Raw genomic sequence first — 15,042 nt, 5'->3', positions numbered from 1 at the left:
GACAGGAAAATGATTCAATACTCTTTATTTTAGTTTTGAGAAAGTGATTATTGCAATTTGCCATGAACTGCTTTATTCTACAGTACGTCTCCAGTGTTATTGTTGTTAACACACTGAGAAACATGTTCATGACACCAATACGGAGGCCCAAACCTGCAGAAATTCAAAATAAATAAATGTCATAATGGGAAAATTAATAAAGTAATACAATGACTTGAAAAAACAAATACAATTAGTTTTAGTTCAATTTAGTCCTGAATTTATTTTTGTATTAGGCTACTTTGTTTCCTTTAGTCAAATCGATTAATCGCTATTAAAAATATAAGTAACACTTTACAATAAGGTTTCATTAGTTAACTACTTTAGGTAACATGAACTAGGAATGAACAATACTTCTGCAGCATGTATTAATCTTAATGTTTATTTCAGCATTTACAAATACATTCTTAAAATCAAAATGATTTGTTGATTATCTGTGAACTAACATGAACAGACAATGAACAACTGCATTTTTATTAACTAACATAAATACTGTAACAAATGTATTGCTCATTGTTAATTGATGTTAGGTAATACATTAACTAATGTTAATGAATGAGACCTTATTGGAAAGTGTTACCAAAATATATTTAAATCATTTCAGGTAATGCATTAACTTTGGCAGCCCTAAAAAAACATGAATAACCCTTCATTAATTAATACTTTGTAGGCCAGCATATGACAATAACCTGCTCTGTGGAAATATTTTACATTTCTTCTTTATTATAAATACACTCCTGCATAAAGTTAATCCACCTTTGAGAAAACATACACGAGCTGCATGAGCAAATATCATTCATATTTACATTTTTGCAAAGGTTATTCAAGTTTATCCTGCTAAAAATCTTCACAAATGTGTTACATTTATAATTCACACACATGTGCGTATAACACTGAAACAAACACAATCAAATTCTTCTTAACAAGGCCGTTCCAGACAGCCAAAACCCAAGCCTCCAAACCACTGAGATGTAAACATTGAACAATAGTATAAATACCCTTTAAATATCACACAAGGCCTGCTTTAGTGCAGTGTTTTTGATGTCACACTGGGCCCAAAATAGTGTGTCTGAGTGTCTCTGTGAGGACGCTTAAGGCCAGCACCACCGGCAGTGACGGAGGGTTAGTACCTGCCCTGTCCGTCAGCAGGTGAACCCTACCAGGGTCAGAGATCATCGCACGAGCGTCCTCTAGAGCAGCCACAGCTGATGCGCTGGAGTTCACGTCCCCAGAGACCTGTAGGTCAAACAGGCAAGCCTGGAAATACACATCCCGCACCGGAAGCAGTGAGGAGCAGTGTGAGTACGCAGGCGAGGACGGATGAGCGTGTGGCATCTCCAGGCGCTGTGAGACCGGACACCCCCACATGCACAACTGCAGGTCCTGCTCGGGTGTGTAGGACTCCACGATCGCACGAGGCGAGCGCACGGACAGACTCAGCGACCGGCCGACCTGACGCACCACTAGAGTCGTCCCGATGTGAGTCGCCCAGATCTCAGCGTGTCGGCCTGGGTCGTGAGAGTGAACGCGCAGGCTCTGGTGCCCTCTGCGATCGCCGCTGGTCACAGAACCGTCCACGAACGCCGGGGGAACGTTATCCAGCTCTGCTTGATATATCTGCAGCTCTGCACATGCACGGCAGTTCTTCAAGATAACCGTGATCTGATGAGGAAACAGACCCGAGAAATGTCAGCTGCAGGACATTAAAACAGGAGCGATTCTAAATCCGTGCACATATCCCATTATGCATGTCCTATTAATTATTCATCGCAATTCATCATTAGATGTCAGGCTGTAGAATATCATTACCTCAACCCAATGTGTTTGAAAGCACTGAACAGCAGCGCTGAAAGAAGACAAATGTGTTATCTATCTCCCTCTCAGCTGGACAGGCTCGTATAAGGGAATAAGAACAGTCTTTATTAAGATGGGCTGTTAATAAAGTAATGCTGGAGCCTTTAATATGGCAATAAAAAAGTGTTTGTGTTTAAGGACTGACTGAAAATGTGGAGTGTTTTAACAGATAGCCTCATGTACACTCTTAAAAATAAAGGCATCTGTGATTCAGTGAAGAACCTTTAACATTCATGAAACCTTTCCACTTTTAATAACTGTTCCCTGAAAGGTCACCATAAGATCCCACTCTTGAAACCTCTACATTGTACCATAATATTTTGGTTACACTTTATTTTAAGGTGTCTTTGTTACAGTGTAATTATACTTTGAAGTACCGAGTAATATTAATTAACTACATGTACTTACTATAGGGTTAGGGAATCCCAAACATAAACAATAAGAGAATGTCTGACCAGCATGTAAAAAGGCCAACAGTTTGTTTTGGTTTTATACGCTGTTTAGGGAAGGAGTCCCCTGAATCAGCTGATCAAACCACTGGATAGAATTTTTTTTTTTTTTTTTTTTATTGCACAGCATCATCAGTTCTCAACTGGCTGTACAGAATGCACTAATAAAAATAAGCCAAATATTTGTTATTAGAATTTCTAATAACATTTCAAAACGAATACGTGCAGATTATTTTATAACCATAACTCCTAAATAAAACAGAACGAATCTACTTACTAAGTCTCAAATAAAAAATGTGTATCTTTTACCGATTTGATGCTGCAGTAACCTGGCAAATCCACTGATTGGTTCTTCTTCAAAAGTGCAACTGCATCAACTTGCTAATTTCATAATCACATCTTGTTTCCAGGCAAACTGGTGCTCCCAAAAGTAGCATAAAGCCAGTAAATCATATTAAATTAAAGCAGAAACTATCTAATGTAATAAGCCTACTCCTTAGAATCAGGACCAACAGCACAGATCTCAAACCTAACGGGTCCGATTTGAGCGTCGGTTGCATTTAAATATTGGAACTTTTATGGCTGGACTGTACGCAACCACTTGTGACCTGACTGGATGCAATCTAAAGTATGAGCACGAGAGGAGAATTGCCAATATTTTTGAAAACAATACATCTTCTAATATCAGCTCAAAATATCAAAGATATTCTCTGACTGGACAAAATCATAGTCTGAAGCTAAAAAAAATCTGAGTCCGGGCCAATTTCTATGCAATTTTCTGTGAAATCTGTCAACTCCAACTGCCCAAAATCTGTCTCTGACTTTCAGCAACTAACCATGTCTACACTGGACGCGCTAAGCTAGAAGCTGTCCACACTGGATGCGATAAAGCGACCATTGCAAATCCATTTGTCTTTTGTGTCAGAAGTTGCACAAGCGCTTGGGAGTACGTCAGAAATAGAATGGGACATCAGTTTACATCAGCACAGCATTCATTGTAGACAGCATCACTCATTATAATGGGCTCTATTTGCTTTTGTTGTGTTGGGTCTGGTGTAGACACGGTTTAGTGTTTTCTCAGAAATGTTTCACAGTTGTTGATGATGACTGAGTGTCAAAACAAAACTGTGTCCTAACCAGACACGATGTGATAAGATTCCAGCAACAACGAATTTGTCTGTCCAGTGTCCACACCAGACGACACAACTATAAGATGACAAAATCAATCAAAAATCACAACCAATCAGAAGATCGTGTGGGCGGAGTCTCTCTGCAAGTGCACTGCACTCCTACTTGGAGCACTCGCAACGAAATGGATAAGTAAAATTAATATATATTAGGCCTACATCCTTTTAACATTATTAAAACTACATACTAAGTGACTGACATAATCATTGTCATAGAATACACTTGTTTGTTCACATTGAGTTTACAGTTTGAACATTCTTTTTCCCTTTAATTTATTTTCAAGATCTGAGGTGAATTATCTATTGTTTTCAGTATGGCTATAAAGAGCACACAAAATTATATTCAAACTCACTTAGACGCTTTTAACATTAAATAAGGACCACAAACAGCACCTGAGATTATCAATTACCAAGCTTTTTTTCAGCTGCGACGTCGCAGAAATAATTGAAAAGATCCCTTTTATGACGTGTCGCCACTTCGTGTTTGGATTAATCCAGAGTTTTTGCAAATACTAGCAGCAATGTAGTCCACCATCTATAAACCTTAGGTTTATTTAAAATAATGAGTTAGCCTACATACAACTCATCCCTAAAAAATAGTAATTACAAATACAATACAAATAAGTGTTATTAAATGAATAATTTTATATTATTATATGATTATAAGTTATAGAAGAGGATAAATGTAAATGTGATTTTTCCACACCTTTGTGAGTATGGTGGTGTAAGAGCTCCCTCTAGTGGGCGTGCTGGTGGCCTGGATGTACAGGTACTGGTTGTCTATGAGAGGCCAGGCGCCCTGTACTGTACACGTCTGGAACTCGTCATTAAAGGTGCGGATATGAGGGTCTCCAAACACCCCGCAGTGCAGGTACTCAGGGGCCCGGCCCTCCCTCTGCATAAACTCCTTCTCATAGAAGCATCCGTCCCCTGGGAACGGGGGCAGAGGCCGCGGCTGAGCTGTGGGGCCGGTTTTGGGGCAGCGGTGTTGGATGAGCAGGTCCTCGATGCCCTGCACGGCAGAGTGGTACGCCAGGTCTCCACGGCACGCTCGGGCCGTCCGCTGGGTGCAGAGAGCGTAGGATCGCAGGGCGCTGCAGTAGCCAGCATTAGCACCCTCTTTACCCCCACCTCCAATGATGCCCATCTCCAGAGTCGCAGCCACGAAATCTGAGTTGCATCGCAAGATTCGACACTGTGCACACACTGTAGGGAAAAAACAAATGCATTATTTCACCTAGATGTTAAAAGTGGCCAAATTGGCAGAATTCACTCATTATAGGAGTCAGACACCAAATGAAAATGACACCAAATGACATTTAACAGGATTTACTAACTAAAAACTGTGGTGGAAAGAGTACTAAAAAATTGTACTTAAGTAAAAGTATTGCTACTTAAGTAATAATTTACTTGAGTACAAGTAGAAGTACTGAAAAATAATATGACTCAAGTAAGAGTAAATAACTAGTTTGCTTAAAAACTACTCAAGTAACTACGTTACAAAGTATAGTATTATTTTTCTATTTTTACCTAAAATGGGGAGATGATAGCGATATGGAGCGCTAAACACTCTCATGTCATATCTGTTTCATTCATACTGGAAGCCCAGTACATACTGATTCATACCTCACACAGAAAGTCCACAAGTTAGATTCATAGAAGTATTAAACTTATGATGTTTCAGGAAATGCCTCATATATGGATATAATAACATGCAAATAAGAGACGTTTTGAATGATGAAACATGAAGACAAACACATGATAGTGATAATTTATCTGTTCATCAAGCTATCTCAGGTATTTTCATAAGAATGATGTATGTCTTTAAAGGGATAGTTCACACAAAAAGGAAAATTAGCCCATTATTTACTCACCCTGAAGTCATCCTAGGTGTATTATGACATTCTTCTTTCAGACGAATACAGTCAGATTTATATTAAAAAATGCTTCCAAGCTTTATAAGGGCAGTGAATGACTGGAGTAAATTTGAAGCCCAAAAAAGTGCATCCATCCATGATTAAAAAGTGCTCCACTTTTACTCCAGGGGGTTAATAAAGGCCTTCTGAAGTGAAGCCATGCGTTTGTGTAAGGAAAATACCCATATTTAAAACTTTATAAACTTTAATCAGGCTTCCGCCAGACAGCCGTACGCATCGATTTACGGTGAAGACTAACCCCTGACCGCGCACAGCGTAATGACGAACGTGAAAGCGCAGAGGTAAGAGCAAAACAAAACCCTAGTCGCGAATTAGCAATTTTGAAAAGAATTGTCAGAGGATTTCTATATAATAGAATAGGAGCTTCAGTTTGTTGCACAGCCCTATTTGTTTAAACCGCGAGAGGCATCTAAGCTTACGATCCTCCTTACATGTCATACATGCGCCACGGGTTACTCTTGCTTAAGTATGCATACGGTTGTCTGGCGGAAGCTAGTTATTTTATATTATAAAGTTATAAATATGGGTATTTTTCTTACAAAAACCCACTGCTTCACTTCCGAAGGCCTTTATTAACCCACTGGAGCCGTATGGAGTATTTTTTATCATGGATGGATGCACTTTTTTGGGCTTCAAATTTTTTCCAGCCATACACTCCAATTATAAAGCTTGGAAGAGCCAGGACAGTTTTTAATATAACTCCGATTGTATTCGTCTGAAAGAAGAATGTCATATACACCTAGGAGGACTTGAGGGTGAGTAAATCATGGGCTAATTGAAATTTTTTGGGTGAACCCTTTAATGCAATGCTAATCAACATAGCCTGTATCATATAATTTAATCAAATGTATTCTCTCTCTGTTTAAGAAGCAACATGAAACCACAGAAGTAATTTCAAACACGACTGACATGTATGGTGATTTTGAACAAAAAATTATATTAAACTCATAAATTGTAGTGTTTGACGGTAATATGCTAAACATACTAGCTTTCCCTGTTGTCAAGAGCGATTGTTTTATTACTAATTTTGAAAAGTAAGTCCAGGTAAGATCATATAAATAGAGGTGCGATAAAAAAAAGAGAGATTTACAACAGTATGAATAAAAAAGTGGGGTATGGTATTGAAACGTTTAGCGATTCTGATTGAAAGCACAGCACGAGCGCCAGAGATTGAATGTCAAAGCGCGGTTTAAACCCCCGCCCCACAGCCAAACTGGAAGTTTTGATTGGTTTTGCGCCCGAGTTAAACCTGTCAGTTATTGGCTGAAGCGCTTCAGATCTGTCTGTTATTGGCTGAAGCGCTTCAGATCTGTCTGTTATTGGCTGAAGCGCTTCAGATCTGTCTGTTATTGGCTGAAGCGCTTCAGATCTGTCTGTTATTGGCTAAACTGCTTCAGATCTGTCTGTTATTGGCTAAACTGCTTCAAATCTGTCTGTTATTGGCTGAAGCGCTTCAGATCTGTCTGTTATTGGCTGAAGCGCTTCAGATCTGTCTGTTATTGGCTGAAGCGCTTCAGATCTGTCTGTTATTGGCTGAAGCGCTTCAGATCTGTCTGTTATTGGCTGAAGCGCTTCAGATCTGTCTGTTATTGGCTGAAGCGCTTCAGATCTGTCTGTTATTGGCTAAACTGCTTCAAATCTGTCTGTTATTGGCTGAAGCGCTTCAAATCTGTCTGTTATTGGCTGAAGCGCTTCAGATCTGTCTGTTATTGGCTGAAGCGCTTCAGATCTGTCTGTTATTGGCTGAAGCGCTTCAGATCTGTCTGTTATTGGCTGAAGCGCTTCAGATCTGTCTGTTATTGGCTGAAGCGCTTCAGATCTGTCTGTTATTGGCTGAAGCGCTTCAGATCTGTCTGTTATTGGCTAAACTGCTTCAGATCTGTCTGTTATTGGCTAAACTGCTTCAAATCTGTCTGTTATTGGCTGAAGCGCTTCAGATCTGTCTGTTATTGGCTGAAGCGCTTCAGATCTGTCTGTTATTGGCTGAAGCGCTTCAGATCTGTCTGTTATTGGCTGAAGCGCTTCAGATCTGTCTGTTATTGGCTAAACTGCTTCAGATCTGTCTGTTATTGGCTAAACTGCTTCAGATCTGTCTGTTATTGGCTAAACTGCTTCAGATCTGTCTGTTATTGGCTAAACTGCTTCAAATCTGTCTGTTATTGGCTGAAGCGCTTCAGATCTGTCTGTTATTGGCTGAAGCGCTTCAGATCTGTCTGTTATTGGCTGAAGCGCTTCAGATCTGTCTGTTATTGGCTGAAGCGCTTCAGATCTGTCTGTTATTGGCTAAACTGCTTCAGATCTGTCTGTTATTGGCTAAACTGCTTCAAATCTGTCTGTTATTGGCTGAAGCGCTTCAGATCTGTCTGTTATTGGCTGAAGCGCTTCAGATCTGTCTGTTATTGGCTGAAGCGCTTCAGATCTGTCTGTTATTGGCTGAAGCGCTTCAGATCTGTCTGTTATTGGCTGAAGCGCTTCAGATCTGTCTGTTATTGGCTGAAGCGCTTCAGATCTGTCTGTTATTGGCTAAACTGCTTCAGATCTGTCTGTTATTGGCTAAACTGCTTCAAATCTGTCTGTTATTGGCTGAAGCGCTTCAGATCTGTCTGTTATTGGCTGAAGCGCTTCAGATCTGTCTGTTATTGGCTGAAGCGCTTCAGATCTGTCTGTTATTGGCTGAAGCGCTTCAGATCTGTCTGTTATTGGCTAAACTGCTTCAGATCTGTCTGTTATTGGCTAAACTGCTTCAGATCTGTCTGTTATTGGCTAAACTGCTTCAGATCTGTCTGTTATTGGCTGAAGCGCTTCAGATCTGTCTGTTATTGGCTGAAGCGCTTCAGATCTGTCTGTTATTGGCTAAACTGCTTCAGATCTGTCTGTTATTGGCTGAAGCGCTTCAGATCTGTCTGTTATTGGCTGAAGCGCTTCAGATCTGTCTGTTATTGGCTGAAGCGCTTCAGATCTGTCTGTTATTGGCTAAACTGCTTCAGATCTGTCTGTTATTGGCTGAAGCGCTTCAGATCTGTCTGTTATTGGCTAAACTGCTTCAGATCTGTCTGTTATTGGCTGAAGCGCTTCAGATCTGTCTGTTATTGGCTAAACTGCTTCAGATCTGTCTGTTATTGGCTGAAGCGCTTCAGATCTGTCTGTTATTGGCTGAAGCGCTTCAGATCTGTCTGTTATTGGCTAAACTGCTTCAGATCTGTCTGTTATTGGCTGAAGCGCTTCAGATCTGTCTGTTATTGGCTAAACTGCTTCAGATCTGTCTGTTATTGGCTGAAGCGCTTCAGATCTGTCTGTTATTGGCTGAAGCGCTTCAGATCTGTCTGTTATTGGCTAAACTGCTTCAGATCTGTCTGTTATTGGCTAAACTGCTTCAGATCTGTCTGTTATTGGCTAAACTGCTTCAGATCTGTCTGTTATTGGCTGAAGCGCTTCAGATCTGTCTGTTATTGGCTAAACTGCTTCAGATCTGTCTGTTATTGGCTAAACTGCTTCAGATCTGTCTGTTATTGGCTAAAGCGCTTCAGATCTGTCTGTTATTGGCTAAACTGCTTCAGATCTGTCTGTTATTGGCTGAAGCTCAGGGTTCCACCGCAGAAGTTTGAAAAGTGTCTGTCAAATGTCAGCTTGCCCTGGTGCTCCGTCGGCACCTTTGTCTGTCAAAGTACTTTGTTTGTACTTTTGGTGAAAAATACATGTAGCGAAGTTGAATACTTTAGCCTATTTTTATTCAACTCAAGTAAAACCACAATTAATCATACTCAAGTAGAAAAATCTACTCAAGTAACGTTACTGTAACAAAAGTATTTGTAATTAGGTACTTTCCACCTGTTTTGAGGCATTTAAGCTATCATATTTCTTAAATAAAATGTGGCATGTAAATAAATGTTATGCAGTCTTGTTTTTGTTAACTCAAACTAAATGTTATTTTTGTGTGTGTGAATTTAAATAGAACTGGAATACTTTTACCTGATGGAGCACTAAAGAGCAGGACCGTTGTGACAATGATCACAATGTGTTTCCATGTTGTGTGTGAATGATTCCCACGGACAGCTGATGCTGCCATTCCCATCCATACAGACACAGGCAGGACGGCCTGCTCACAGGTGTCTGCACAGGTGCTGATTGCTGAAGCGCTCTATATAAAACAACCACACGGGGAGACAAGTCCAATCACAAATCTGGCAAAACATAGCCTACTTCTTTAGAAAGCTTTAAAGGGTTAGTTCCCCCCAAAATTAAAATTACTCAACCTAATGTCGTTCTGAACCTGTAAGACTTTCGTTCATCTTCAGAACACAAATGAAGATCTTTTTGATGAAATCTAAGACCTTTCTGTCCCTCCATAGACAGCTACGCAACTGACACTTTGACGCTTCAAAAAGTCCATAAAGAAATTTTAAAACTAATCCATTTGAATTGAGTGATTTAGTCAAAATTTTCTGAAGAGACTTGATCGCTTTTGTGGAACTGATTTAACGAAAGTCTTACGGGTTTGGAACGAAATGAGGGTGAGTAATTAATGACAGAATTAAATTTTTGGGTGAACTGTCCCTTTAAACCGTTAGAATATTGTCTTATTTTCAGAACATCAAGAGCATTTTATTCATGATGTTTAACATTTAAATGAACTCTTTTCTATTTTAATATATTTTAAAATCTAATTTATTCCAAAGTTACTCATTACTCCAGTCTTCAGTGTCACATGATCCTTCAGAAATCATTCTAATATGCTGATTTGCTGCTCAAGAAACATTTATTATTATCAATGTTAAAAACAGTTACTGTTACTTTTGATCAATTGAATGCATCTTTGCTGAATAAAAGTTGTATTATTCTTACTGACCCCAAACTTTTGAACAGCATATTATGTTATATTATATTATATTATATTATATTATATTATATTATATTATATTATAGTTTTGTTGTATCAAAGTATAATTTAGCATGGGTTTAATCTGTGTTCTAAATACAAGACCATTAATCTAATAGGCATTATGCAATAAAATGTCATGTTCTATAGTTTCTAGAAACCTTCTCTTACCTCAAAAGCTCCTCTGATCAGTTATGAGTTCCTGGGACCCATCAAGAGACTGATAATGTCATGATTATGTTGTACAGCCTTGGGAGAGAAAGAAGAATATATGAAGAATTTGATAGTAAGTGCATTCAAACTGTTGTGGACATGTTGTCAGCATTTTTCATGCGCTCACTGAAACACAGAGTGAGACAAGACCACCTCACCTATGAAAGTTGCCATTTTGAACTATATAAAGTAATAAAATTGGCATATTCTGCAACTACATAAATAATAGATCAGATCAGCTGAAATGAACTGTCATACAAAGAGTTTGGACTCTCAGCACTGATGTGTTATTTACTAAGTCTTAAGAACAAACAGTGGGGGAATGCGCGAGTAAACTAAAGTCCTATCCGTGTGTTTGCACTTGACCAACAACTCTGATGTGAACCATCTGAGTTAAATCAGTTTAAACAGAACAAACCCGGTGACAACTTTCAGCACATGACAAATATCTCAACTCTCATTAAAATCTCATTTATACTGCTTGTAATTCTGATGCATTTCCACCTTCATGCCAGCAAAGCTTTTTCCCTGACGCTGACAGCTGATATTTATTTTTCAGCTGTTGGGACGGCTGGTGGCGGGAGGGGCGCTTACGGGAGTTGAAGGGCAGAAATGGGGGGGTCTAAATATACCCCACCACACCGGCCTGCCCCTCCAGCACCTGCCCCAGTGGAAATAGCCAGGGCTGAAAGCTCTGCAGCACAGAAGCAGGTGTGAGACACACAGCAGAAACTCAACAGCTCTCCGTTTCCTTCTGCAGGCTAATTTCAGCCGGACACTTCAGAATCATTCCCTCTTTCGCTATAGTGCCATTGCATGTGGAAACTGGCAGGATCTGGTGTGCCGGCACTTTTAAAGAGAGCTCATTTCCACTCCAAACGTGTCTAAACGCTCATCGGGTACCAAATATTTCAGGACACAGGATCCTCCTGTAAACGGCTGCTTCTCTTTCGGAACGCAGAGTCAGCTCCCGGACTCCTGTTAGACGTGACTGGAAGTGTGACTGTCTGTGGCGTGGCATGCACATGTGCATTACTCCGTTATAAATCAATAATTTCTTAAATTCTTGGTGCCAAACCTTACTGCTTATTAATATAGGTAAACTCAATCCAAACTACCTTTGGAACAAATGAATACATTGCTAAGGTAAATAAATGAATTAATATGCCTAAATAAATAAAAACAATACATTTACTGAATGGTTCTGCTATACAGTACATTATTGTGGACATAAAAAAGTACTGTAGCAATACCATGGAACCGTAATGCATCAGATAATTCTGATATAGCTGAATTTACATATTCCAAAGTACACGAGTTTCTTTATTGCCATTGATGGTTCTATGAAGAACCTTTAACATCCATGGAAATGGTCCATTCCACAAAAGGTTGGAATAATTTAGGTTGGAATGTGGAAAACGTGGTTCATTTAAGAACTGTTCACTGAAAGGTTCTTTGGGGAACCAAAAAATTTTCTTCTATGGCATCAGTGTGAAAACTCCCCTTTGGGACCTCTTTTTTTTTTTTTTAAACAACCATATTTGTGCTGATTAATAGAATATTAAGTTAAATGCATAAACAGCCATTCTTTGTAGTTTTACATATATTTATATTACTTGTATTGTTAATTATTAACTATCCATGCACATAGAATAAAAGAGAGATAAACTCACAGAATCAGAGGACTCTCTCCTGTAGACCGACGCTGAGATCTTTCCCCGTCACTTCTGACATTGACGCGCTCATGTGACGGACTCATGTGCGGCGTGACCCCCGCGTCACTGTCCCGCACGCGTGAGACGCGTAAATCACCAGCTGACGGAGAGCTGCTCCAATCTCTCTCTGTGTGTGAGCTGTTAGTCAACACACAAATATTGATCTTTCGAGACGTTACACTTCTTTATTATTACTTTCCCACTACAATTTAGTAGGCTACAATAGTAAAATTAACAAAACTGGTAAATGTTTTAATGATTTATGCTACTTAAATTATTCGAATTAACAAAAATAATCCAATAAATGCATCAAAAAAGTATTTGCTGTATTTTAAGGAATATAAACCATAAGTCATATATTAAAATGCGTTAAGGTTATTATGATAAACATACGTTTGTGATGTCCTAAAATCACAGGTGGGAAGCTGCCAGCAGTCTTAATTTTTTTTTAAAATACATACAAATTAATGGCTTGGTGAAAATCTAAAAGGATAAAAGGTTTGTGTAGCGAACAGTAAGTGTGTGTTTGTGAGATATCTCTGTTTGCTGTTAAATGTGTGTATTTGAGGATGTGTTTGCCCATCTTTGGACTCATTTAGCGGCCATTTTATCTCCAGGACGTCCCAAAGAGTTTCTCTTTTACTGATTTAGGTCGCTCAATTCGCACTTGTTAGATACATTTTCTGGTGTTTACATGCACATAAATGAAAGTTCAGAGCTGCAGTTCAGAGCGCGTCCGGCAGGTGGCGGTGTTGACCAGCGAGACATGAACGTGCGCGAATAGAGCGAGTTTGATGCAAATCACACGAAAATGAATACTGTAAACACTGAAATACATGCAGCTTTTCAAAACTTAAAAGTTTACATTTAAAAACAAAAGTTGTTGTCAGTGTATAGCCCACTGCACATGCACTGATGCATATATACTGGGTGTGATGCATTCATCAGAGTGTGATATGGGACTGTGTGTGATCTGCTCTGTTGTCTGCAGTATGCATGCATGCATCAGTGAGTCTCAGGCTCTTTGTTGGCTGGCTGGATGGATGGAGGCGGGGCCGCAGGTCCTTTTGTGCCCCTCACATTTTGGGCAAAACCAGAACAACCGAGCTGCAGACGCGCCAAAAGCATGTAACCAGGCTATACACAAATATTTTGTGAAGAAAAACTTCACAAGCAGCGACGTCCGGTACAGAGATGTGATTTCAATACAGCGTTGTGAATTTTTAGGTGAGTAATAAACTCCTTGTGGGGTCAGGAGAAAACTTTCCATTTCATGATCTATTATTTGTTTATATAGTATATTTAGAGAAGTGCGTTATTCAACTTGTTATCATAGACAACTTTATTTTCTTCACAAACATATAGATCATCTTTTGTGTTGCACATTTTTCTCTACTGGACTATTCGCTGGTCAACAGATTACCCCGTTACTAAGCAACAGTGATTCTCAACCAGCAGCACGCGCGTACGCCAGGAATACTTGGAACGGTTTCGCTTTCGCGCTGTTAAACCTAAAAAGCAAAAGAAAACAAATGAAATTTATATTTAACTTACTTATAATACTTAAATATTTGAGCTGTCATTATATATTAAAATAACTAACCTAACTGAATAACTAAAATAACTGAATAAGGCACTCAAACGGAAGTTACGGAACATTAAACTTTTTCCAAATCTGCGACAATTTAATTGGCCTATAACTTTTCCGACACACAAGACATCCTGTGATCGTTTTATTATTATCGTAAAGGTTTTACATGTTGATATAAGTTAATAAGAACATTAATGATGGGAGTGTGTGGGGATAAGCCGAAAAAAACAAAAAAAAAAGGTTGTGAAACTTTGGTGGGAATCATGAAGCTCAGTACCTTATATTCAGTGTTTCACAAGATCTTAAAGATCATGCAAACAAAGTTTGGCTTTAGGGCCTCAGGTGCTCCAAAACCCCCATGCCGCATGGTCCTTCCCTACTAAATGACAAATACGTTTACCATGTTTTTCTAACAAGCAGAAAACTTCATTTAAAAACAACATTTTGATTGTTTCAAACTATTCTATGTAAGATAGTAAATAAATGTGTATTTGTGTTAATTGTGTAGTTCTGCGAAGAAGAAGTCTGAACTGAAGCCTTGTAGAGTGTGTTTGAGGTCCTGAGGTCTGGCAGGTGTGGGATGCTGTGCACTGTTGTTCAATCTCCCGCCAATATTGCACTCGTCCCGGCCTCCCTGACCACGAGGAACACGCGACTCCCCGCTGGAATCTCCCGCCACAACAACAGCTTATGAACTGCTCGACCACTAGGGCGGCGCCAGACTGCAGGTGTATCTTCAACACCAGTGTGAGTATATGGCTGCTTCCGAAATCGCATACTTCCCTACTATATAGTGGGCAAAAAACGGTATGTGACAAAAGAAGTAAGCCCAAACGCACAGTAGTCATAAAAGAGTAGGCAAAAGTACCCGGATGACCTACTTCTTCCAGCGAGATTCTGAAGTGTGCGTACAATGGACACTTTACCATCCCATGAGGGAGAGGATTTGTGAGTGGCAGTGAAGCGACGTAACTGACGCTGGTAGGCCACATGATAATGACAGCATGGCGAATGTTGTATGTCCAGATTACATTCATACTACACACACTCATACTATGTAGAACATGATTTTTTAGCAGTCGTGAAGTAATTACTTATTTAAAATAAGTACCTACTCAAGTATGCAATTTCGGACACAGCCTATGACAGTGGCTATGTATGAATGGAATACTAACTTACTG

At 39.4% G+C, this 15,042-nt stretch overlaps 1 protein-coding gene across 1 annotated transcript; it reads right to left on the bottom strand.

Moving 5' to 3' along the window:
• Positions 1 to 14,859, bottom strand: hjv (hemojuvelin BMP co-receptor). The gene is made up of 6 exons (XM_079893990.1): positions 14,139 to 14,859; positions 12,229 to 12,408; positions 10,514 to 10,591; positions 9,436 to 9,604; positions 4,236 to 4,735; positions 1 to 1,701 (listed from the first exon to the last, which is right to left on the bottom strand). The coding sequence occupies exons 4-6, from the start codon at positions 9,536 to 9,538 to the stop codon at positions 1,084 to 1,086; spliced, it is 1,221 nt and encodes a 406-aa protein (XP_079750116.1). The 5' UTR covers positions 9,539 to 9,604; positions 10,514 to 10,591; positions 12,229 to 12,408; positions 14,139 to 14,859; the 3' UTR covers positions 1 to 1,083.
• Between the last annotated feature and the right edge of the window lie 183 nt (positions 14,860 to 15,042).

The sequence above is a fragment of the Squalius cephalus genome (assembly GCF_949319135.1).
Source record: "Squalius cephalus genome assembly, chromosome: 15".
NCBI classification, from domain to species: Eukaryota; Metazoa; Chordata; class Actinopteri; order Cypriniformes; family Leuciscidae; genus Squalius; species Squalius cephalus.
The sequence above is the reverse complement of the archived record's forward strand: the minus strand, read 5'-3'. Positions and strand labels throughout refer to the sequence as shown.